A 23,278-nucleotide genomic window follows, 5' to 3' on the forward strand; every position below is an offset into this window, starting at 1 on the left:
GGAACGCGAATGGGTTAAAAATGTACGCATGCCGGCCGACTCTGTCGGCAAAAATGAAACTAGCTGGCAGCGGAGGACCAGAGGAGCCACGAGTGACTGTGAGGGCACAGGATGGCTGCAGGGGGCTGATAGATGCCCCAGGTAACTGAAACTCTTGTTTTTTTTGTTAAGGTTCCCTTTAAATCCTACTAAATAGTGGCGCTGTAAATAGTGGCGGTTTACCGTGGATTTCTAGAGCTGCACTACAGTTAAGAAAACTGCAAATCCATCCCTAAACTGCTGCAGATTAAGAAGTGCTTAACCTCCCTGGCGGTTAATTTTTTTTTTCCCAAATAGGCAAAAATCCTTTAAAAAAAAAAAAAAAAAAAAAAAAAAAGTTTGTTTCATGTAAACCTACCAGAGTGGTAGCTACATGAAACACCACTAGAGGGCGCATGTGTCCCTCTAGTGCGATCGTCGCCGGCATCAATAGCAAACAGGAACGTGTATATAACGCGCTCCCCTGTTTGGCTTCTCCTGTCGCCATGGCGACGATCGGAATGACGTCATGGACGTCAGCCGACCTCCTGACGTCAGACACCTCAGATCCAGCCCATAGCGCTGCCCGGAACTCATTGGTCCGGGCAGGGCTCTGGCGGGGGGGCTCTCTTCTGCCGCTGCGTGCGTGCGGGCGATCGCCGCAGAGCGGCGGCGATCAAGCTGTGCGCGCAACTAGCAAAGTGCTAGCTGCGCGCACAGCGCTTTAAATGGCACAAATCGCCCCACCAGGGGCTGAGATATTTTCCTTAGAATAGATAGGTAATATAATCTCTTACCCACACTGTTTTAAAAGAACAGGCAAATGTTTGTGATTCATGGGGGCTGCCATCTTTGTCATGGGGGCAGCCATCTTTTTGGTTGAAAGGAGGTGACAAGGAGCAGGAGACACAGTTCCAACTATCCTGTGTCCTGATTACCCCTCCCAGCTGCACACGCTAGGCTTCAAATGTCAAATTCAAAATGTAAAAAAAAAAAAAATTGCACCAAAACAGCAGAAAGAGAACAAAAAAATCAGAAATCCCATCATGCTTTGCACAGCATCAGGGGAAAAAAGCCCGGGCAGTTTTCTTCTGTGCAGCTAAAAATGAGGTTTGTATAAGAGAAACAAAGTTCTGATGCTGTGAAACTGTTAAAGAAACACAAAGCCTTTTCAGTGCTGCTGAGTCGATTTTTAGTCCGGATGTTCACTTTAAGAAGGAATCTGCCCTGGTTAGTGATTTCTTAGGATGTCTGAGACAGTTCTGCACGGATTTCTAAAAACCTACCAATATTTTGTCTCGGACACTTGATTAATGTCTAAATGTCCCCCACAGTGTCACATTTAATAGTGTACATTGGCTTGCATGCTTCAGTTACCCTCCAACACGCCGTTTGTATGCCCTCTGAACACTTTATTCTTTTCAAAAACATGTATACAAATTCAGTAACTATAGTAAATCCTTGGTCCTCAACAATCCTAAGTACACATATCAAAAGCCTTAATGCATACACTGCACCCCCCTACCTCTTCAACCAAATTGGAGAGCAAATAGCACGGTAACTTTATCTTCTCTCTAAAGACTGTTTAAAACCCTAGACAGCATTGTGTGCATGTATTTTTGTGTGAATTAAAATGCCATAGTTCATAGTGTCACATTCTGACTTCAGTTCACTACGACCTGTTTGGTTAAAATGTCATGTTTGGTAATTTACCTCGTGTGGTAAAACAATATTTGAGTAATCACTAAGATTTTCAAAAAAGCAGTAATCATTTTGGTAAATTATCAAACCCTGTATGATTCACAACCTCGTGCAGTATGTTAATTTGGTATTTTATGAAATCGTGCGGTATTTCATTCGATATTGCAGTGCAGGGAAAATGGAGGAAAGATGTGATACACACTGCATTATTTTTATTCTACTAAGTCCAAGCTGCATAAAATTAACATTAAAATTAGTATCTTATTAACCATGTGGAATTAGGGGAGTTTTTTATTGAAATGAACTAAAGGTGAGAGAGGCTGTCATATATATTTTTTTTTTTTTTATTTTAAACACTATGCTTTGCCTAGCAAGCCCCTGCTGATCTATTTGGCTGCAGTAGTGTCTGAATAACGCAAGAAACAAGCATGCAGCTAATCTTGTTAGATCTGACAATATCAGAAACATCTGATCTGCTGCATGCTTGTTCAGGGGCTATGGCTGAACGTATTCGAGGTGGAGGATCAGCAGGACAGCCAGGCAACTGGTATTGTTTAAAAGGAAATAAAAATGGCAGCCTCCATACCTCGGCTCACCTCGGGTTCACTTTTTCTTATTTTCTGAAATAGTTTCACTTTTTTTTTCCCTGCTCTTTCCTTCCTTCTGTAACCTTCCGAATGGCTGTTTGTCTTCCCAACAGCTCCAGGCTGAAGGTAAATGCCGAACATCTGACTTTTTACCGCATGGCATTTTGTGAGGCATTTAGCGTACATGCCGGTTATTTACCACACTGGTTAGTCATTTTATGCGGTATCAGTCTCTGATAAATGACATTTCACAAAATATTTGATCAAATCAGGTTTTTCTTTGCTTTACCGCATGTGGTAAGGCTGTGTTCCCATTAGAACAGACCTTTTTTTGTCTGTTCTCCCCTCATCGCTAAACACAGTGAACGCTCCCCCTTGTTTTGTGTATAAATAAGAGCCGTTCATATTTGTCACTCTGCAATGGATCCAAGGGATCTGTTGGAGTGCACAGAAACATGGTCTGCTTACTCCCAACAATAATGCCAGGCAGGCGGAGGCGTCTGCACCTTCCCCAGGGCTACAGGTCCCGCCACTGATCATCGCCACTCGTTCCCTGTACACAGGGAAGAAGCATGGGGATCTAACATTGGGCTGCAAAAGACCAGTGGGAATTCTTAGCAACAGGGAGAATTCTCATTGGTTCAGGGTGTACCAATGAAAATTCTCCCTGTTGCTAGGGAGAATTGGCCTAATGCAGCCTGTGGAGACCCCTGTGCTTCTGCTAGCCTCCGGGCTGAATATAGAGGGACTGAGCGGTAGGACAAGTGAGTGGTGGGGATTGCTACAGCAGGCGGATGCGGAGCGAACAGCGCAGAGCGCATGCAAAATGGACAGAGCGCTTACCGTGGTCATTTTGTATCTGTTCAAGTGGGAACCGGGCCTAATGCTTTGTGAATTGAAGCCATTGTGTTCAATAGCCTACAGGGGCAGGTAAGGTGACCGGTAAAATTTGATAAGGCAATGGGGGAAATGAAGACATACAAAGATTGGAGAGTGTCACACCGGCTTATATCACTTCTGTCATTTGTTTCTCCAGACACCCCCCTTCATTTGCACTTTGAAGCATTGCTGAAAGAGGACAGACAGTTCCGACTCTGTAATAAGCTGAAAATCCTGAAGCTTTCACAGCTCAGCAAGAGAGCCCAGGACACAGGCAGTAAGTTATCTGCAGCTTCCATCACTACCTGACTATGAGGGAAATTCTGTACATTGTTGTTGCAACGAAATACAGGCCTGCAAAATACCACCTGACTGTTGTCTTTATTCTGCCAGTGTTTGAGCAACAAGTAATAAAGGAAGGGGAGATGAGGAGCAACATGTATTGCACTATGGGGAGGGAAAGAGGAACAGCTTGTTTTGTGTTGTCAGGAGGGGAAAAAAGTCATATACTGTACTATAAAGAGGAGTTGAAGCAGAGTGGTGTATGCTGTGCAATGGAGAGGGGTTGAGGAGGAGCATGTACTGTTCGAAGGATGTAGGCTAGAAGAGGAACAGAAGGTTTTATGGGGTCTGGAGGAGAAGATGGGTGGCATGAACTCAGGCCTGGATTTACATCAAAGGAGCCTATAGGCACAGATGTCCTGGCACCTTAGACTTCGCCCTTCACAAACCTACAAACCCCCGCCAAACCACTGCACAAATGTGCTGGCTGTCCCAGCTGTCACTTCTCCCTTACTTCCCTTGCCCGTCATAGGTAGCTACAGATGCACCTTAGTAGTGGGTAGCCAGAGTAACCTCAGTATTAAGTAGCTAGAGGTACCACTGACTGTACAGAGATCTGGTCTGTGGAATGCTGAGAGCTGGGTGAGTAACTTCACATTTAGGCCTCTTGCACACTGCAAGCGATTCAGATTCCGCTTTTTAATCAGTTTTTACATCCGATTCAGATTCCGATTTGCAGTGTGCAGGGAGCAAACTGCGAATCGGAATCGGATGTAAAAACTGACTAAAAAGCGGAATCGGAATCACTTGCAGTGTGCAAGAGGCCTTACACTCTGCTCGGGACTCTGCATAGGGAAGGAGGGAGGTGCTCAGGGAAGGGAGTAAACCGCCTTTCTATCATCAGGCACCTGTAGGCACGTGCCTACAGTGCCTTATGGTAAATCCGGCCCTGCATGTAACTGGATTAGGGAGGGGAGAATGGAGCACTGCACTACTGAGATGGTAACACCATATAGGTTAATGTAGAGGCAGGAGGGGAAGAAAAGTACGAGACCAAACACTGTCCAAGAAATTGGTCGCTGCCACTGCAGGTTTTTCTGTATAGCGTTGACAGTGCTTGTACAGATATTGGACTGACAGTTTGTTCAGAACATCCCTCTGATGTCTTCAGAGCCAACGTGGAAAAGTTTTGTGTGTGTGTGTGTGTGTGTGTTCTTTTCCCCCCGGCTGAAGTTTTGCCCTGTGCTTAAATTTTTTTTTCTTTTTTTGCATGGCAGGTTTTTCACACATTAAAAGTGAGCAGGAAAGGCTGTCTCAGTATCGTGTGGAGAGCTGGCAGAGAAATAGGCTGATGCCGGATGCTGCACCTGACAGAATGAGGTCTCCGTATCAAAGAGTGTCTCCAAATCCAGCATTTTCAGGTCGGTGTTATTTTGCCTGGTAGCTGGAGGTAGACTCTTCTCTTCAGATATCTGTAGGGATTGCGGAATATAAATGAGACTATCTTAAATGTATCTCAGGCTCTCGTAACATGGCAGGTCCACCTTCCTCCTTTCAGTGCCCCCAGTAGACACTGGAGGCTGATCTCCCTTGAATATCAGTCACTGCTACATCCCAATATGTCTTGCTCAGTGTAGGTTGACAACGGTACAAGCTCCATAGTGTTCTAACGTCTACCAATATCCACTTTTTTTGGAGTCTTCCAGGAGTGCCTATCCCCCAGACTTTGTTCCTTAGCCCAACTTTGTCATCCCATGCCCTGTCTATAAACATAACCCTTCCACAATACCCGAAAGGCCTAACTTTACTGTGGCTTGAAAAACTACATTATTTGATAGTGAAGCAACCATTCTGGGCTTCCCCAACCAAGTTCCTGCGCTCAGGAGTTGCATAAAGAATTAATGGTCAGACCTAACTAGTGATTTTGGGTTGTTCCAAGAAATTAATCTCATTGATCATCCTTGCTAAAGAACAAGATGCACATAAATTATGTATATTGGTCCCTCACATATGTATTTATAGTAATTTTTGAGGATGCCGGGTAACTTTTTACAGTTTTTCACCTGAACACTAGCATACATGTAAATAAGGACCAGCTTTGACCCCACTATAGAGGATTGGCACTCACGGGTAGAACAAGCAGCTGCCATCACACCCAAATGCTAGTTCAGATGTAGTAATGTACACCATAACTACCCCTTGCTTCGCAGAACGGAGTCGTTACCAGTAAAGACTTAAAAATTGGGTTGAGGGTTTTTTTTTTTTTTTTTTTTTTTTAAATCTTGGTTGAAAGTTCTTGTACTTAAAGCGCTGCCAGTGGTTGTAGATAACATGGCGCTTGCACATTAATCTTTTATCCTTACGGGTGTTGTGAAATACCACTAATCAGTCTCTCAGAAGTATAGTATACGTTTACTTACTGTACAGGAGACAGTAAAATGTCTTGCAAGGAAGGCTCAGAACAAAAGTTAAATACTTCAAATTACATATGGCAATTCTTCTTCCTACCTTGACCCTGATTGGGTCCTTACAAAATATCTTAACTAACTATTGGAACACGCAATACTGCATTAAAGAATACATATTAATTAATACTTAAGTAGATGAGGTCAGTTGTTAGTTGTTATTATTAGAGGTATTTGTTTCAGCATTAGCTTGTTTAACCACTTAAGCCCAACTGGACGAACATTCGTGTCCAGTTGGGCTGCGCGTGGGCCGTGCCAGCTGCTGCCGGCCGTTAGCCCAACAATAAATGAATCGGATTAGAGATCCCAGTCATTGATTGAAGCCCCCCGCAGAAAAATTGACAGCCTCTAATCAAAGGCTGCAGTTTTTCAGAGTTACAAAACGTTCCCCGTCTTCATTCTTCTTCCTGGAAGCGTACAATCACGCTTCCAGGACTTTTTCACTGTGGCCATCTTGTGGCCAAATAGTAAAACTACTCGCACATCCATTTTTTAAGATACATTTTTTTACATTTAAAATTAGCTGTTTACCTCCTGCACCAAAAATTACCCACATACAATTTTTAATAAAAAAAATAAATAAAATAAAAAAACAGTTTTTTACCTAAGGGTCTGAACTTTTTAGGGCCCGTTTCCACTATAGCGTTACGAAATCGCCGGCGAATCACCGCAGGCAAATCGCATGCGGGTGCGATTCCGCATGCGTTTTTTGCCGCGATTTCGCATAGGTAAGGCTGTATGCGATTTTAACCATGTCACTGCCTGTGTGAATTAACATGGGTACCTATGCGAAATCGCGGCAAAAAACGCATGGGGAAAAAGCATGCGATTTCCCTATTAAATACATTGCGTGCGATTCGCCTGCATTCCACACGCAGGCGAATTCTGAGGCCCCTACCCTGCAGATTTTTTCTGCACAGAAAAACGTGCGGGGAAACGCACAAGTGGAAACAGTCCCATCCACTTGTACTGACTGTGCGAATCCGCATGCGGGCAACGCATGCGGATTCGCGATAGTGGAAACGGGCCCTTAAATATGCATGTCAAAGGAGTATATAATTTTTTTAATTATGGGTTTGTAAATAGTGAAAAAATGCACCTTTATTTCCAAATAAAGTATCGGCACCATACATTGCGATAGGGACATCATTTAAATGGTGTAAGAAGCGGGACAAATGGGCAAATAAAATACATGGGTTTTAACCACTTAATGACCAGCTAACGCCGATAGGCAGCGGCTGGTCGTTTGTGGTTTTATATGGAAACGAGCGACCGTTCCATGTCAGTTCACGGAGGGTGTCTCCGTGAATAGCCTGCGAGCCTCCGATACACGCGGGGAAGAAATCCCCGCTGTTTACATCAATACGGCAGTGCCGTAAAGGAGATCGTCCGGCCTCTGATTGGCCAGGGATCGCTGCCCCCTCAGCTACACGGAGCGGCGGCGATCAGGCCCACCCAGCAGGTCATCCCCCTAGTGGGGAAAAAAGGGGGGGTCTGATCGCCCTGCCTTTTACACAATCTGTGCTGTGGGCTGGAGAGCCAACGCAGCACAGATCATTCAAAACAGCCCTGGTCCTTAAGTGGTTAATTACGGTAGCATGTATAAATTTCAAACTATAATGGCCAAAGACTGAGAAATAATGACTTTATTCCATTTCTTAATATTCCTGTTAAAATGGATTTAGAATAAAATAACTCTTAACAAAATGTATCACCTAAAAAAAGCCTAATTGGTGGCGGCAAAAACAAGATATAGACCATTTCATTGTGATGAGTTGTGATAAAGTTATTGGCAAATGAATGGGAGGTGAAAGTTGCTCTGATTCAAAAAATAAACACTTCGAGCTTAAAGAGGAGCTGTTAGGTATAAGGTCTCAGAGAAAATAAACACATATATCAGTAGCTAAATATAGGCTATACTTACATTACATATGCATTTCACTGTCCACGTTTGGATTTCACAGAATTTTTATATAGTATATGCAGAGAATGATGCTCCTGACAGCTCATGGCAGGTTCCATGTTTGCCTGTCTCCTATGAAGCCAAATGTGTCGTCATGTCCTCTCTGCTTCCTGATCACAGAAAAGCTTGTACTGAATAACACTAGTGTGCAGTGAATATTAATTAGCCATGTGGCTAGGAACAATAGCGGACTCCTGCAGTGTACTCTGCCGTGCGATTTATCAGTGCTGTGCGCTGGACTGAGTTACATGCTATTGTTACTTGACCCTGTAACTTCTCATTAGCAGCCGAGGGGAGAGCCCCAGAATGCTTTGCAGTATGGTATGCGGCTTGCGTCTTCTTAAGAATAACAGCTTTGCTGATAAGCACACATCAAATGTAAGAGAGATTTTTATCTTCACTAATGCCTTTTTGGCTTCCTTCTAAACTGTTTAACACAGGAGAATAGAGGTTTAAATTACCTTTTGTAGCCTGACCGTTACTCTTTAAGTGGTTAAGGGTAATTTGAATGGTGATATTCTCCACAGCGCCATCTTTTATCTACAAGACAGCACAAATCGCCCCTAGTAGCACATTCCAAACGCATGCAACTGTGTGAAAGTAGAGAACCAATCTTATGAGTAAATGTATATAACAAAGGGAGTGTGGCAAAATGGCTTACAGGTGGCACTATCAACTTTACTTCACAGGGTCTCTTTTCCGGGATGACAGGCAATACAAAGAAGTGTCAAGCCCCAGCATACATGCATCTTCTCCAGTTACTCCCAGGCCAAGCCCAGCAGCTCACCAGCTATCCTCCTTCACTGAAACTCCTCCCTCATCAATCAGCCAGCAGAACAGCTCATCAGCGGTGAGTAATCCTGGAAGAGCCTACACAAGAGGACTTGCGGGATATCGCAGTAATGCCTCTATTAAAAGTGCAAAATTTCAGTGGAAATTGTAGAGCTTTTGTTGCCAGGGGTAACTATACGTTTTAGTGTACCTTCTCCACATAACAGTCCAATGCCGATAGGCGGCGGCTGGTCGTTTGTGGATTTCCATGGAAAATCATACCGCCAGGGAGGTTAAACCGTACTAAAGCATGAAAAAAATGCACTATGATATACCCTACTGATCAGTAAAAAGCCTTGTTAGAAGTCAACATTGCTATAGTATATCAATCAAATTTGGAAAACTGAACACAAACAGTTTTCAACTTTATATTCTGATGATCTACCAATGTAAGCAGGCTTCCCTTCCTCTGCTGTAACATCCCCAGTTCAAATCTGCTACGATGTTGTGCAAATGAAGCAGATCAGTGGGCAGGGTTAGGATGTAGCTGGGAGTGTCCTTAAAGCGGATCCGAGATGAACTTTTACTAATTGCATAATTGTGTTCCTTTCCTATTGTTTATAGGGCGTTCCTCAAGCCAAATACTTTTTTTGTTTTTGTTTTAAAATTCTACTTCCGTATAAACTAAGCAAGCCACGCCCACAGGTTTTCAGAGAGCCAAGGCACTTTCAGACAGTAGCAAGGGCTCATGAAAGCTCAGTCTGGGCAGGAGGAGGGGGAGGTATTACTAGCCAGAGATTTCAGGAGGGGGGGGGGGGGGGAGTAGGTTTTTTTGCTCAAGATGCAGATAAGCCTGCCTCTGTGGCCTCTGTGTAATGTTTACAAACATGGCTGCTGTCACTGTATCACAGGAAGAAATAATGATATTCTATCAAAGCTGTTTGCAGCTAGATTTGCTGTGTCTATATATCTTATTTAAAGTTTAGATAGTTTACAAAGTTACTTGTTATAGTTAGTTTTTTTTTTATCTCGTATCCGCTTTAAACTACTGTGGTTTGATCATTTGTGCTTCATTTTGTCAGTCTGAGGTGGGGAGCTCATTTTTGCTGTCATCTTCTTGTGACTTCATCTTGTTCACATTTTCAGCTGGATGCTTATATACAAGTGCTCTACAAGTGCTTCACTGTTGCCTGTTCTTCTATTTCAGGCTCTTAAGCGGAAAAGGTTTGAGAACTCCTATGACATTGATAACATCGTCATTCCAATGTCTCTAGTGGCAGCATCCCGAGTGGAGAAACTCCAGTACAAAGAGATCCTAACACCGAGGTATACATCTCTTCCCCTTGGTACAGCTAAAGCCTGGAACACACTTTTAATTATGATTGGCCAGCCACTGACCAATGCTACCACCTCCATGTAGTATGATGGTTTACCTACACAATCAGCTTATCGCATTCCATATATGTTGACCCTCATACTACATAGAGGTGGTAAAATTGGTCAGTGATTAGCCAATCCTAATTGAAAGTGTGTGCCAGCTTTTTTATTCTTCTACAAGCAGGGAGTCCTAAGTAAGGCACACGGTAGCCTCATTCACATGGCTTATTTCTTGGCTAATAGACTCAGTTCCTAGCTGCTTGGTCTTGACTCCCTTCCCATCTGGCTCTCTCCTCTTGCCTTGAAACCATGCCCTGCTTCTCAATATACTAGGAATATATACAGTATACTAGGAAGGTGGTCCATGGCTGTAACAGCCATGCCTTGTCTCCTGTTGGGGAGGGGGAGTTGCACAGGTCTCCCCTCCACATTCAAACCCCCCCCCCCCCCCCCCCGCAATGTCACTGCGCGAGGCTAGTGTGGTGATGTGGCAGCCGACCTGCAGATGCTAATTTCGGGGGACCAGTGTGATATCATTGATGGATTTTTCAGGGGTCCCAGTGAGTATGAAGCTGGGTTTTGAGGGGAGGGTAGTTAAAAAATGAATAAATCATTGTGGATCGTCTTAAAGAGACTCTGTAACAAAATGTGCAGTCTTATGTCTTCTATCCTTTAAGTTCCTATACCTGTTTCAATGTGGTCTGTCTTGCTGCAGCCCTTCCTAGTTGCACAGTGGCTGTATTATCTCTTTTATATAATCTACTCTTCTTTCCTCTGAATGCTTTGTCGGGCTCAGGCACTCGGGCTGGAATGTGCAGCTCTGCTTGTGATGAGATAGAAGCTATAAACACCCTCTCCAGGCCCCCTGCACATTCTGTATGACTCACGCACTGAGCTCCTCTCAGCCTATCACACTCTAGTTAGAAGCCATGTCTTTTGTTTGTAAACACTGCCTAAAACTGGCAATTACAAGCCAGGATTGCAGCAGAGAATGGCAGAAACAGCACAGAGGGGCCCAGGAGAACATAATTAATAGAATGATATGCTTTTTATTGTAAGAATTTTACAGCACAGATTCTCTTTAAAGAGACACTGAAGCAAAAAAAATGATATAATGAATTGGTTGTGTAATATGGATAATTACTAGAATTTTAGTAGCAAAGAAAATATTCTCATATTTTTATTTTCAGTTACCGGTATATAGTGTTTTTTTTTTTTTTTTTGTGTGTGTTTTTTTTATAACCCTGCATCATTCTCTAATATTTGCAGTTTAGACACTACTTAGCATTCTAAATGGGTTCAAAAGTTCACTAGCCTGCTCTGTAAAATCTTCCCTGCAGAGAAAAAAGATACATTGGCCTCAATTCACTAAGCTTTATCAAACACTTTATCAAACGTTTGGTGAATTCAAAATTAGATTTTACCCATGAGGTAAATTATCAAACGTTTGATAAAGTGTTTGATAAAGCTTAGTGAATTGAAGCCATTGTCTTTTAAAGTTTATTATCTCAAGTGTCTGGCAGAGTTCTTTGTGACTTTGAAAGTCGTGGAGCTCAATGGCTAAATTGCATAGATTACTGGAGTTTCTTAGCTTTTCCTTTACTGGAAACAATATTAGACTTGTGTCTCTCCTGCTAATGTTTTTTTTATTCTTAGCTGTACTACATACAAATCATTATATCAGAATTTATTTTCCGCTTCAATGTCTCTTTAAAGAGACTCTGAAGCGAGAATAAATCTCGCTTCAGAGCTCATAGTTAGCAGGGGCACGTGTGCCCCTGCTAAACCGCCGCATACGCGTGGCTAAACGGGGGTCCCTTCACCCCCAAACCCCCCACTGCGACACTTAGTCGCAGGCTTGGTCGCTCCTGGAGGCAGGGCTAACGGCTGCAGCCCTGCCTCCATTCGCGTCTATCAGCCGCGCATCGCTGCCTCTCCCCCGCCCCTCTCAGTGAAGGTAGACTGAGAGAGGCGGAGATACGCGCTGACAGACGCGCGTGGGGCAGGGCTGCGGCGGTTAGCCCTGCCCCAACCAGGAAGCGCTCCCCCGCATCACGGAGGGGATTTGGGGGATCAGGGACCCCCGTTAAGCCGCGGGATAGCGGCGGTTTAGCAGGGGCACACGTACCCCTGCTATATATGAGGTCTGAAGCGAGATTTATTCTCGCTTCAGACTCTCTAAAAAACTTGTATTTTCAACGTTGGGTGTTTTAATTGAACATCCCATGTGAATGATGCCTACAGCCTGAGCTCCTCCTGCTACAAGTTGTGTAGAACACAATGTGAAGCTGCAACTGCTTTTATGATGAAACCATTTATCTCGTCAGGTGGCGCACGCTGGACTCTGCGGAGAATGAAGTCCTGGATGTGGATCCCCAGGTGAGCTGCAATACCTTTTATCTATGGGGGAACTATTCCATTCACTGTAATCTGTAGCCATTGTGAAAGATGGCTAGATGTGTTTACTTAAATTGTACTTGTAAGGGAAAGAAAAGTGACCCTATGGGGTACTTACCTTGGGAAGGGGAAGCCTCTAGAGCCTACAGAGGCTTTTCCTGTCCTCCTTAGGAAGGGGGATCCATCGCTGGGACCCCCGAAAACCTGCTGACAAGGGCATGTCTGCGGTGCGTAATAGCGGCTTTCTGATGAGAATAGCCGGGCATGATCTGGTCTGGTTTCCACTGCAGCCCCAGCGGGAAGCTGCTACTGCGTTTGCACGCACCACTGAATGTAAACGTTGTCCCTGACACTGCACGGGTGCCAGCGCTGGAGCGAGCTGGCTGAGGAGAATGGGGGAAGCCTCGTTAGAATCCAGAGCCATCCCCCTCCAGAGGTGAGTAAACCCCCTTGGGGCACTTTTTTTTCCCTACAGGATTACTTTAACAATCCATTTTTTTTATCTCTTGCATGAGACGCAGTTCCAACTGTCCTGTGTCCTGAGCACCTCTCCCAGTTGCTAGGCAACGTGAATAACAACATACGAAATCCCATTATGCCCTGCACAGCATCAGGGAAAAAAGCCCGGGCATTTTTTTTCTTTGATGGGTGGAGCTTATCTAAAAATGCAGCTAAAAATGATGCTTTGGTAAGAAAAACAAAGTTCTAATGCTGTGAAACTGTTAAAGAAACACCAAGCCTTTTCAGTTCTGCTGAGCAGATTTATTTTTTTTAGTCCGGAGGTTCACTTTAACCTGGCAAATGAGCGGCTAAATGGTGTTTAATGCTCTGTTTGAAAGAGCCCTTACATGGCTATTGTATAAACCTCAAAAATCAGAATCCTTGAAAACAAGAATGAAGACTCCAGGAACGTTCTATAGGTTATTGATACTACACATACCATGATAATAAAACTATTCACCCAATGCATGTATATTAGGCTCAGTTCACACTGGCAATTAAGTGGCAAACGGATCCATGAAAACTGATCTGATTACCCATTTCACCTCGAAGGGTTTTTAAAAATAGTAAAAAAAATGTATTCCATTTTTCTATGGGAAGGTGTATAATAGGGTATTTGGATGTGGTTTTACTTTTTGGCCACAAGATGGAGATACAGAGTTAGTGTTCTAAAAATAGAAACAGAACCAAGTGTTTGTATTTGTTTATATTTGTGCAAATACACTCCTGCTAGGGAAGGTAAAAAGTACTGGTCAATCGTATCAGTTTTCACTCCGCTGCCACTCTGCTGCTTCTGTTCAGTTTCCCCACTCGACCTCCCCCCCCCCCCCCAATCACCAAAGTGGACTTTGCTGTCTAGAATGGTCCTTTTCTTCACTTGATAATACCGCCGACTCCTCCATACATACTGCTTTACTGACGCATTAACTTGTTTGCTCTGCAGCTGGAGGACTTGTCTGATGAGGCATATCTGAGCCGGCACAGCTTGTATGAAGATGTGGAGCGCTCCCGCTGGGATTCCTGGACTTCATCGGCACCCCAGCGACGAGGGAGCAGGTGCGTGGTGCTGCTGCTTTATTAATGCTGTTAGCTTTTTTCCAGGTATGTTTTTATAGTGCAGATGTGATGGACCGAGTGATATCGTGAAGCTGTTTTGAGTACAATAACCACATTATGGGCCCGATCCAATTCCCCTTTTCTCTTAAAGAGGGACTGTCAGCCACAAAATCAAATTCCATTTACCCATACGTCTGTGTTTTAATATGCAGCCTGCAACCTTACCCTGCATTGTAACCACGTCAATCTATTCAGAAATGCTTCTGCTGTAATGAATCTTATCTCAGTCAGCCTGGCTGTATTTTTGCCATTGACAACGAGAAGGAAGCTTGTCATTACCCTTCCCACATTCCTGCTCCTCACTGATTGGCTGAGGACAGTTCAGTGAGCTGTTGAAATCTAAAAGAAAAATTAGGTAGGAAATTACATCAGGATTTGCTTCAGTCAGAGGGAAGCAAAATGGCAAATACCAGGAACAGAATTCTCTTAATTTACTATGTAAAATTCAGTAAAATCAAAATGTGGATAGTACATCTGTTGTGTAATTAGAACAAGTATTTATCTACTTAAATATATATGTGGGGGGGGGGGGGGGGGAGTTCCCTGAGATAGTACAGGTAGTCCCTGACTTATGAACGACCCGCCGATACGAACAGCATGGATTCTGTGTTTCCATGCGAACAAGTAAAAAAAAATTTTTAGAAATTGGATTTTAAGAAATTCAAAGAAAAAATGGCTTTTAAACTTTTATAAGCAGGTGCAGAGGGCAGAGATGACAGAGGGGGACACTGGAGGCACAGGGGGGCACATAGGAGGTACAGGGGACAGAGATGACACAGTGTTCCGACTTAAAAGATTCAGGTTAAGAACGAACCTATCTCGTTCGTTAACCGGGGAGTACGGTACCTGTATGTCTGTCCCTGCTGCTTTGTTGTCTCCTAGGTGAAATTTTCTTATACTAAATAAAATGCCTTTAAGCCAGCAGCAAACGAAATACACACAATATATTTTTTAATAAAACCGTCCATTTTTACCTACCTTTTTGTAGTTTTTTTTTTCAATTGCAGAGTGCAAAAGTTATTTTAAACAGAAGATAAAATCTCCCAAGGAGAAATATCAGGAGAAAAAGTCAATTGGATTTTGCCCTATATGTTGCAGTTCTTCTGTCTTTTCAGCTACTGGTTCAGCCACTCTTTAGGGCCCTTTCACACTTTGTAAGTTGCATTGCAATAAAAATACGCAACAGAGCCAAAAAGCTGCACTTTGCAGTAGCATTGCTGTACGGTCATACAATGAGGCATACATTACAATGAAGGAATGCCGCACACTCACTGTAAATGCACGTGTTGCCCTGTTAACACATAGCATGCTATGAGTTGCGTGTCAGAACCCACTGCACTGGATGTGAAGGGTCCATAGGAAAAACTGTTTGTTGCAATGTAATGGACTTGGTGTGAAAGTGCTCCTTTTCCTTTTCCACTTGCCGTGACAAACCTTGCATTCCTGCCATTTTGCTGATCACAACAGCACTTCCCTTATGTAAATTGTGGTGCTGTTTTTCCACTAGTCCAGATTGTTTTTGTTCGAATTGCAATCACCAGCCTGCACGATTTTTCATGCCATTGTGCTACTACACCCAACGGTTCACAGTGCCGTCACGATACCAGTAATTGAAATTTCACAATGCGATCAGGTTTCCTAGTGAAAAAGCACTTAATGTTCATGTAAAATTTAGGTCTCCAGGCTTTGGCTTTACTTTAAAGGCAAATGTTCTATTAATTCAACAGATCATCCAACAAGTCAGATGGTCGCTGGACACCACAACATCCTTCCACCTACAGCCAGGGGTTTCAGCAAATGGTCTCCCAGGACATCCGATTCCACAGCCTTAATGACATCCCGTTATCCCTATCATCTGCTGCAGCCGACAACCCAGAGCCTTACAGCACTGTCCAATGCCTGTCGTTTCACAGCCGCACCAGAGTACTGTCCGGGAGCGAAGACACGCAGTCCTCCACACCGGAAGTCCTAGATGAGGAAGAACAGGTCAGTTGCTGTTACAGGGCAGTGTCTTCTGGAGACTGCTTATAAATGCTTATCTTCCTGTACATATACAACCACTGTTGCTTTTAAATAAGTGAGGTTATCTGGTTCTTCTCAGTATGGTGTTAGAAACAAAATGAAATACCACCAGAGTGATCTTAGAGGAACCCCATTGCCCCTAATTGCATTCTAAAGTGTCCAGATCGAGCCCCGACCCTCCCCTGGGTCGGCAGCTTTGACCCGGAAGCAGAAGTCAGCAATAGCCGCCGTGCCTGTGCAAGTCAGAAGCCCTCTGCTGCCGCGTCCTTGCTCCCGGCAGTCTGGGAGAGAAGATGAGGTGGTAAGTCCTGGGGTCCCGGCAGGCAGTGCGCACAGATTGAAAATGTGTGGTGGGATTCTATCAGACAGACCTGTTGGGCCACATTGACCAGTGTATGGCCAGCCACCAGTGTACGGCCGGCATTCTAGTCATTTCAATGAGGTAGCTGTAGCAGCTTCTGTATCCTGCTGTATTTGTTGAAATTAGTTTTCTACTGTTTATAGTGCCCATGTCTCTAGCAGATAGATGTAAACGTGCTGTTAGCTTTTCACTCATGGAAAAATGGAAGCTGTCCCACTCTCTGGAACTTCCTCTGTCTTCTTTTTAGGCCAGCCCAGCCTTTACCACATACAGACTGGGTTTCACGACCATCTCCTTAAAAATTTCCTGCCCATCCTTTATCCCAATCTTTCATTACTGTATAATCACTGTCCCATTGGTCATTTGTATTGTATCACCATGCAATTTCCTGTCAGATTGATGGGTCAAGTCGATTTCTGTCAGATCTTATTTCCAATTGTTTTTCTGATCGATTTTGTACAGAAGTGAGCAGAAAAGGGTAAATCAGATCGGACCTGTCGGTAAGTATCGATTCCACCCGTCTATCTGATGGAAAATTGCTTGGTGTGTTCCAGGCATTATGTTCCTTTCCGGTACAGATGTCTTGCTCTGCTCTCTGCCGAGCAACCTATTCAGTTCCAAGTGAAAGGAATCTAAGGGCTGGGGCACAACGAGCAGCTTTTTGAGCATTTTTGGATACGCTAGGGTAATGTATCTCAATGGAGTGGTTCACACCAGAGCGGGAGGCGTTTTGCTGAAACGCATACTCCCGGGGTGAGGCATTTTTGGATTGCGGAGGCGTTTCTGCCTCCAATGTAAAGTATAGGAAAAACGCAAACCGCTCTGAAAAACTCCAGTTCAGAGCGGTTTTGCAGGCGTTTTTGTTACAGAAGCTGTTCAGTAACAGCTTTACTGTAACAATATATGAAATATGGTACACTGAAATCCGCAGCAGCAATCTGCAAAACGCTAGCAAAAGTCTCATAAAAATAAAAAAAAGCGGTTCAAAATCTGCTAGCATTTTGCGGATCTGCTAGCGGGTTTTAGTGTGCCCCAGGCCTTACTGCAGGAATTATAATAGTGGTCTGCCAAGTATTTTCCAACTAGAAACTGCAGAAGGGCCACCTGTACGCTTGCTAGGATGTCACATGAAACTATGGATTTTTGAGGGCAATCAAAATCCATTGTGTACATAGTTTAAAGAGCACCACGCTTGAAAAGAAAAAATAAATTGTTCTAGTAAGGCAAGGATCTGTGAATGCTAGGGTTAGTAATTTGCCTACTCTCCTATAAACCATTACACGTCTGAAGCTCTGCCCCTCAGCCAAACAGCTGTGGCGGTTTTTGCCCAGAGTGGCTCTTTGGCCACCCCCACTTGCGATCTTTGGCCACCCCAACTTGCGTTGCTGTGCAACTGCATCCTAATGGGTAGCTGCTTTTCTGGGGCAGACTGCAGCAATGCAGGTGGGGGTGGAGACAGAGCTTTGGAAATACTTTGAGGGGGCACAGTTTCGGATGTATTTATACGTTACTAACACTAGCACCTGCCGATCCTTTCATCACTAAAACGGAGAATTGTTTTTCTTCAACATTGGTCGTCTTTAAGGGCTGGAAGCCACTAGAGCGATTCTTGCTTCTTTTATTTTTTGCGTTTAGGGAGAGCGATTCAGATCGCTAGTGATTTCCCTAAACACTCAGCTAAAGCTAATGAATGGCCTAAGTTCCCCTGGAGCTATTGCGATTAGCAAAATCGCAAACGCAAAACAGTATTTTTGAGCGTTAGCGTTTAGTGTTAGCATTTCTGCAATGTAAAGTATATAAACTCTGGCGTAATGACTCATGAATCGCTACAGAGCGATTTTGGTAGTGTTTTTTAACCACTTGCCGACCAGGGGAATTTTCACTGATCAGTGCTGCGTGGGCTCTACAGCCCGCAGCACCGATCAGGAGTGCAGCAGGGCGATCAGACTACCCCCCCTTTTTTCCCCACTAGGGGGATGTCCTGCTGGGGGGGTCTGATCGCCGCCGGCTATTAGTGGGTAGCGGGGGGGGCTCCTCAAAGCCCCCCTCCGCAGCGTTTTGTGCGCTCCCTCCTCTTACCTCCCTCTCCCTTCCTGGGCTGCGCAGGACGGATATCCGTCCTGCGCATTGTGGGATAGGCTTCAGCCTATCATATGCCGTCGATCCCCGGCCAATCAGAGGCCGGGGATCGCCGATCTGCCTTACGGCGCTGCTGCGCAGCAGCGCCGTATCATGTAAACAGCGGGGATTTCTTCCCCGCCTGTTTACATTTTGCCGGCGAGCCGCTATCGGCGGCTCTCCGGCTGTTCACGGAGACACCCTCCGTGAACTGACATGGAAAGGCCGCTCCGGCCGTTTCCATGGTAACCCGCAGACGACCAGTTTACGCCAATCGGCGTTAGCTGGTCGTCAAGAGGTTAAATTACTGCACACTGTAAAAAAAATTAAAATTGAAAGGACCAATCAGAATTAGAAACGCTAATTGGAAATCACTACAGAATCGCTGGCAAAACGTGGATACTTTTTAAAATCGCTACCAAAATCTCCAGAAAACGCTTATGAAATCGCTTACAAAACGCTCATTAAAACCGCTAGCGATTGCGCTTTGTAGTGGGCTCCTGGCCTCAGGCTGCATTGGGCAGTTTGTGTTACTCTCATCTTGTAATACATTGTATATTTGTAAAAGTTATAATTGGCATCCTGTTAGTTATTGCATCGCACTTCATTTGTTAGTACTTCATAACTTGTTAATTTCTCCTAGATAATTTAGAATGTATTTTTGGTCTTTAGGTAAACCAGTACCTTTTACTGCTACAATTTAATGTTCCTGCTGAACTGTGAGAGAGAATTGCGGTCTTTAAAGTGTCAGAATAATCTTTATTCTATGTTGTCTTGCAGAACATTCAGCCATGGGAAATTCGCTTCTTCCCCCTCTCAGACAGGGACTGCCACTCTCTCCAGGACACGCCTGAAACGCCCAACAAAAGCAAGCCGAAGCTTCATCCGGAAGTCTTGTGGCAGATTTCCCCCAAGCCCGGCACACGGACTGAAAGCATAGACTCTGGCATGTCAACCGAAAACCTCACCCCAGCCTCCAAAGAGCCCCCTCTACCCAATAGCATTTCAGTAGTGCGAGTCCGATCCCACAGCGGTGGTGACAAGATAGCGAGCCTGGAATACTTACCAGCCAGGCTGGTGAACAAGAGATGAGATCCTCTTTATCACGAGATGTGAGAGCAGAGAACACAAATCCATATACTTTATTTCAGTATCAAGCGCTTGGCTAGCTTGCAGGCCCAAGTGGAGCATTAGGGTGCACCATATCGTAGGGGGTCCTGGGCTCAGCGGCGCACGCTGACGTGAGAAACCTGTGATCGGTACAACACAGAGCGAAGGCCAGAACCTGAGACTCGATGTGAGCCGTAGGTGGTTCTCCATACGCCAATGACTCCTTTGTTGTCATGGGAGCCATGCAGGCAGTGCAGGTACACGGAGCAGGCTCACCTAGCCGGATGAAAGAGGTGAAAGATTGGGAAAATTTACTGAGCATTCTAATTAAACAGAAAATTATGAGTATGAAAGTCAGAAGAAGAAGAATCAGGTTTAGACCCTTGACGGCCAGAGAAGTGAGCTTTGCAGTGTCGGAGGCTTCTCAGGCTGAGAAGGGGACCAGATGCTGTTCTGGTGTCGACAGTTCCCGCTAGTGGTCCTTAGTTTCTATACTGTGTATTGGTTGCAGGAGAAGAATGCCATGTTTTGGTGTTTTGTCACGTTACCCACACGACGTTTGCTTGCATCACTTACCACAGTGGGTGGCCAGAATCTGTGTAGAATTGTCTGCGCAGAGCTTGTGGTCCAAGAAAAAAATACAACTGAATGGATTTCCTGGCCCTCCCTCCCTCTCCCCGGGAACAAAAGATTCTGTAATTATTTAATGAGTGGGGTGGGAAACGGACTCCAGTACGAGAATAGCCTGGTGTATATGGATATATGGAATTAGACTACAAAATAAATTCTAAATCCTATTAGACAACTTTGTGGCTGTGTTGATTTCTAATTCTATTCATCGGTTCATGAATGATGCAAAGACGTTAACCAGGTACACAAATGCTCACACATGCACAGTGCAAAGTACAGTGGGGAGCTACAACACTATAAATGCATTATGTGAATGGTGAGTGTAAGGAAGTGATGGATGGTGGATAAGAGCTGCGAATGTTGCAGTTTTGGGCAGGGCTGTGGAGTTGAGTATCTGGAGTCGGTGGCTTCATAAACTGAGGAGTCGGATGATTTTCGTACCGACTCCACAGCTCTGGTTTTCGGTACGCCGTCAATCATCAATATAAATAAATAAAATGATCAATCATCAAAATAAAATACATGTAAACACATACAAATAAGAAGTATGTTTCTTCCAGAGAAAAAGGTGCTATAAATTCTCTTATGTTGTCACAGAAATCTGACAGAATGGACAGGTTCTGGACTAGTCCATGTCTTTTAGGAGGATTCTCAGTATTTGATTATACTATATAAGTATATGGCCAGTTTTAAAGGACAACTGAAGCAAGGGCCATATGGAGGCTGCCATATATATTTCCTTTTAAAGGGACTCCGAGCTCAGAGTAAAAATAAAATTTGAACTTACCCGGGGCTTTCTCCATCCCAGCCCTGGTCGGGACGTCCCACGCCGGCCTCCTGGCTCTTCTCCCGGCGGCTGTCCGCATAGCGTGGACAGGCCGGTCCCCCGGGCGACACTGGCGAGTGTCGGGCCTTCTCCTTCCGTATACGTCACGAATGACGTCACAAGCCGGCCGCCGCGCGTCTTGACGGCGGCCGGGGTGACAGTACGGCGCATGTGCGATTAAACCGCGCAAAAATTTTATTTTTACTCTGAGCTCGGAGTCACTTTAAAGCGGACCTGAACTCAGAACTTCCTCTCAGCTCTAAAGAAAATAAGCAACAGCATAATAACCTTTAAAGAAAAACGTGTTACAGCTGATACAAATCCTGCAGTAAATCTGCAGTGTCTACTTCCTGCTTTTCATGGAAGCAGACATAAGGTTAACATCCTGTTTTTACAAATTAACTGTTTGGCTGAGGCAGCAGATATTCCTGAGCTGATTTAGGTGAGGGATTAAATTACACTTGGGATTAGTTAAAGTTGAGGAATTACAGGCTAAACTCTCTAAATACATAGAGTGCATTTTCTCTCTGTCCTGTACAAGAGTTCAGGTCCACTTTTACCAGTTGCCTGGCTGACCTGCTGATCCTCTGCCTCTAATACTTTTAGCCATGGACCCTGAACAAGCATCCAGCAGATCAGGGGTTCCTGACGTCAAATCTGACAAGATTAGCTGCATGCTTGTTTCTGGTGTAATTTAGACGCTACTGCAGCCAAAATTGATGGTATTGTTGACACGGAAATAAATATGGCAGCCTCTATTCTTCTCACTTCAGCTTGCCCAGTGATGGAGCCACAGCCAGACAATTCCAGGTCCATCAACTGCTGTTCCACAGATGGTAAGGCCATCACACCATCTTCGCACTAAAACTTTGGACTTTATTTGCAAACTTCACTTAAAATCCACACAAGATATCCACAGCAATAACTCTCAATAAACCTATCACGGAGGTGGAACTGCCAGTGAAAGCACAGAGGAGGTGTGGAGGACCACCCGATGTGTCAAAACTATCGATTCCTCTCTGGAAGGGATCTATTCAGAGAGAAATCTATTCCTACCACACACTGCACATTGATTGTAAAGAAAACCTGAACTGAAAATTAAGTCAAAATAAACATACACCGGTTATACTTGCCTCCCGTGTAGTGTACTCACCTCCTCTCTCGCATCCTGTTTGTCCACTGTGATCAATGGAATTCTCCGCCCTCCATTTTGAAAATGGCCATTACCCCATAACAGCTTTTGGGTCAGCAAACTGTTAAACTGTAAAGGGAGGGAGACACCGAGAGCCCAATATGGTGTAGTATGTACTGGCAGTATAGTTAAGGTGTATCAGTGTAAGAGTGATACTCACAAGTCAGGGTTACCTTCCAGGTAACCACTGTATAGGCAGGCGGGGAGATTAAACCTGTCCCCGCTCAGGATTAAGAAGTCGCTCTCTGTAGATTAGGAAAAAAGGGGCCAATTCCCCTCCACCAGGGGTGGACACAATATTGTAAGCAATGTAACAGAGGCGCCAAAAAGTGTAAAAATAGATAAAATGTTTAAAAGACATTTTAAAGCGCCTCTGTCTGAGCTGACTGAAGCTGTTCAGTGTTTGATGGCTCCTAATTATAGCCTGATGAAGTGGGGCAAGCCCACGAAATGCGTTGCAAAATATTGGAGTATATAAATAAAACGTTATTTTGTCAAACTCGAATTTTTGCCTGTGTCTGCATCAGGGAGGTAAGTCCACCTATTACCTCCCTGTCTTTTAAACATTTTATCTATTTTTACACTTTTTGGCGCCTCTGTTACATTGCTTACAATGTTAAACTGTAACATCGCCTACTTGAGCCATAGGGATACATGGCACATCAGATGTCCACTCAGCTATAACTGAGAGCAACTGATATATATATATATATCAAGGGCAGGTGGGCAGCAGGATTTCCAAGGGCAAGGGAAGAGTCACCTTGCTACCTATACTGGAGGGAGCGGGGTCATCAGGCTATCTATACGAAAAGGGGAGGGTCATCTGGCTTATTATACTAGAGGGAATGGTGGGAGGGGTCATCAGGGTCCCTATACTGGGGAGAAGGGGGGAGTCATCAGGCTATCTAAACTGGAGGAGGTGGTGAAGGGCCATCTGGCTACCTATACTGGAGGGGGTGTCA

General features: G+C 44.5%; 1 protein-coding gene across 1 annotated transcript in view; it reads left to right on the top strand.

The window, feature by feature from the left end:
* LOC137518063 (KAT8 regulatory NSL complex subunit 1-like) overlaps positions 1 to 20,473 on the top strand; it is a 111,755-nt gene extending 91,282 nt beyond the window's left edge. Inside the window, exons 7-14 of the mRNA XM_068235300.1 lie at positions 3,343 to 3,462; positions 4,745 to 4,888; positions 8,585 to 8,745; positions 9,874 to 9,992; positions 12,371 to 12,422; positions 13,885 to 13,997; positions 15,785 to 16,043; positions 19,339 to 20,473. Of these exons, the coding sequence (XP_068091401.1) occupies positions 3,343 to 3,462; positions 4,745 to 4,888; positions 8,585 to 8,745; positions 9,874 to 9,992; positions 12,371 to 12,422; positions 13,885 to 13,997; positions 15,785 to 16,043; positions 19,339 to 19,650 (1,280 nt within the window). The 3' untranslated portion in view covers positions 19,651 to 20,473. The remainder of the gene's footprint in view (positions 1 to 3,342; positions 3,463 to 4,744; positions 4,889 to 8,584; positions 8,746 to 9,873; positions 9,993 to 12,370; positions 12,423 to 13,884; positions 13,998 to 15,784; positions 16,044 to 19,338) is intronic.
* The last annotated feature ends 2,805 nt before the right edge of the window (positions 20,474 to 23,278 follow it).

This window comes from Hyperolius riggenbachi, chromosome 5 (assembly GCF_040937935.1).
Source record: "Hyperolius riggenbachi isolate aHypRig1 chromosome 5, aHypRig1.pri, whole genome shotgun sequence".
NCBI classification, from domain to species: Eukaryota; Metazoa; Chordata; class Amphibia; order Anura; family Hyperoliidae; genus Hyperolius; species Hyperolius riggenbachi.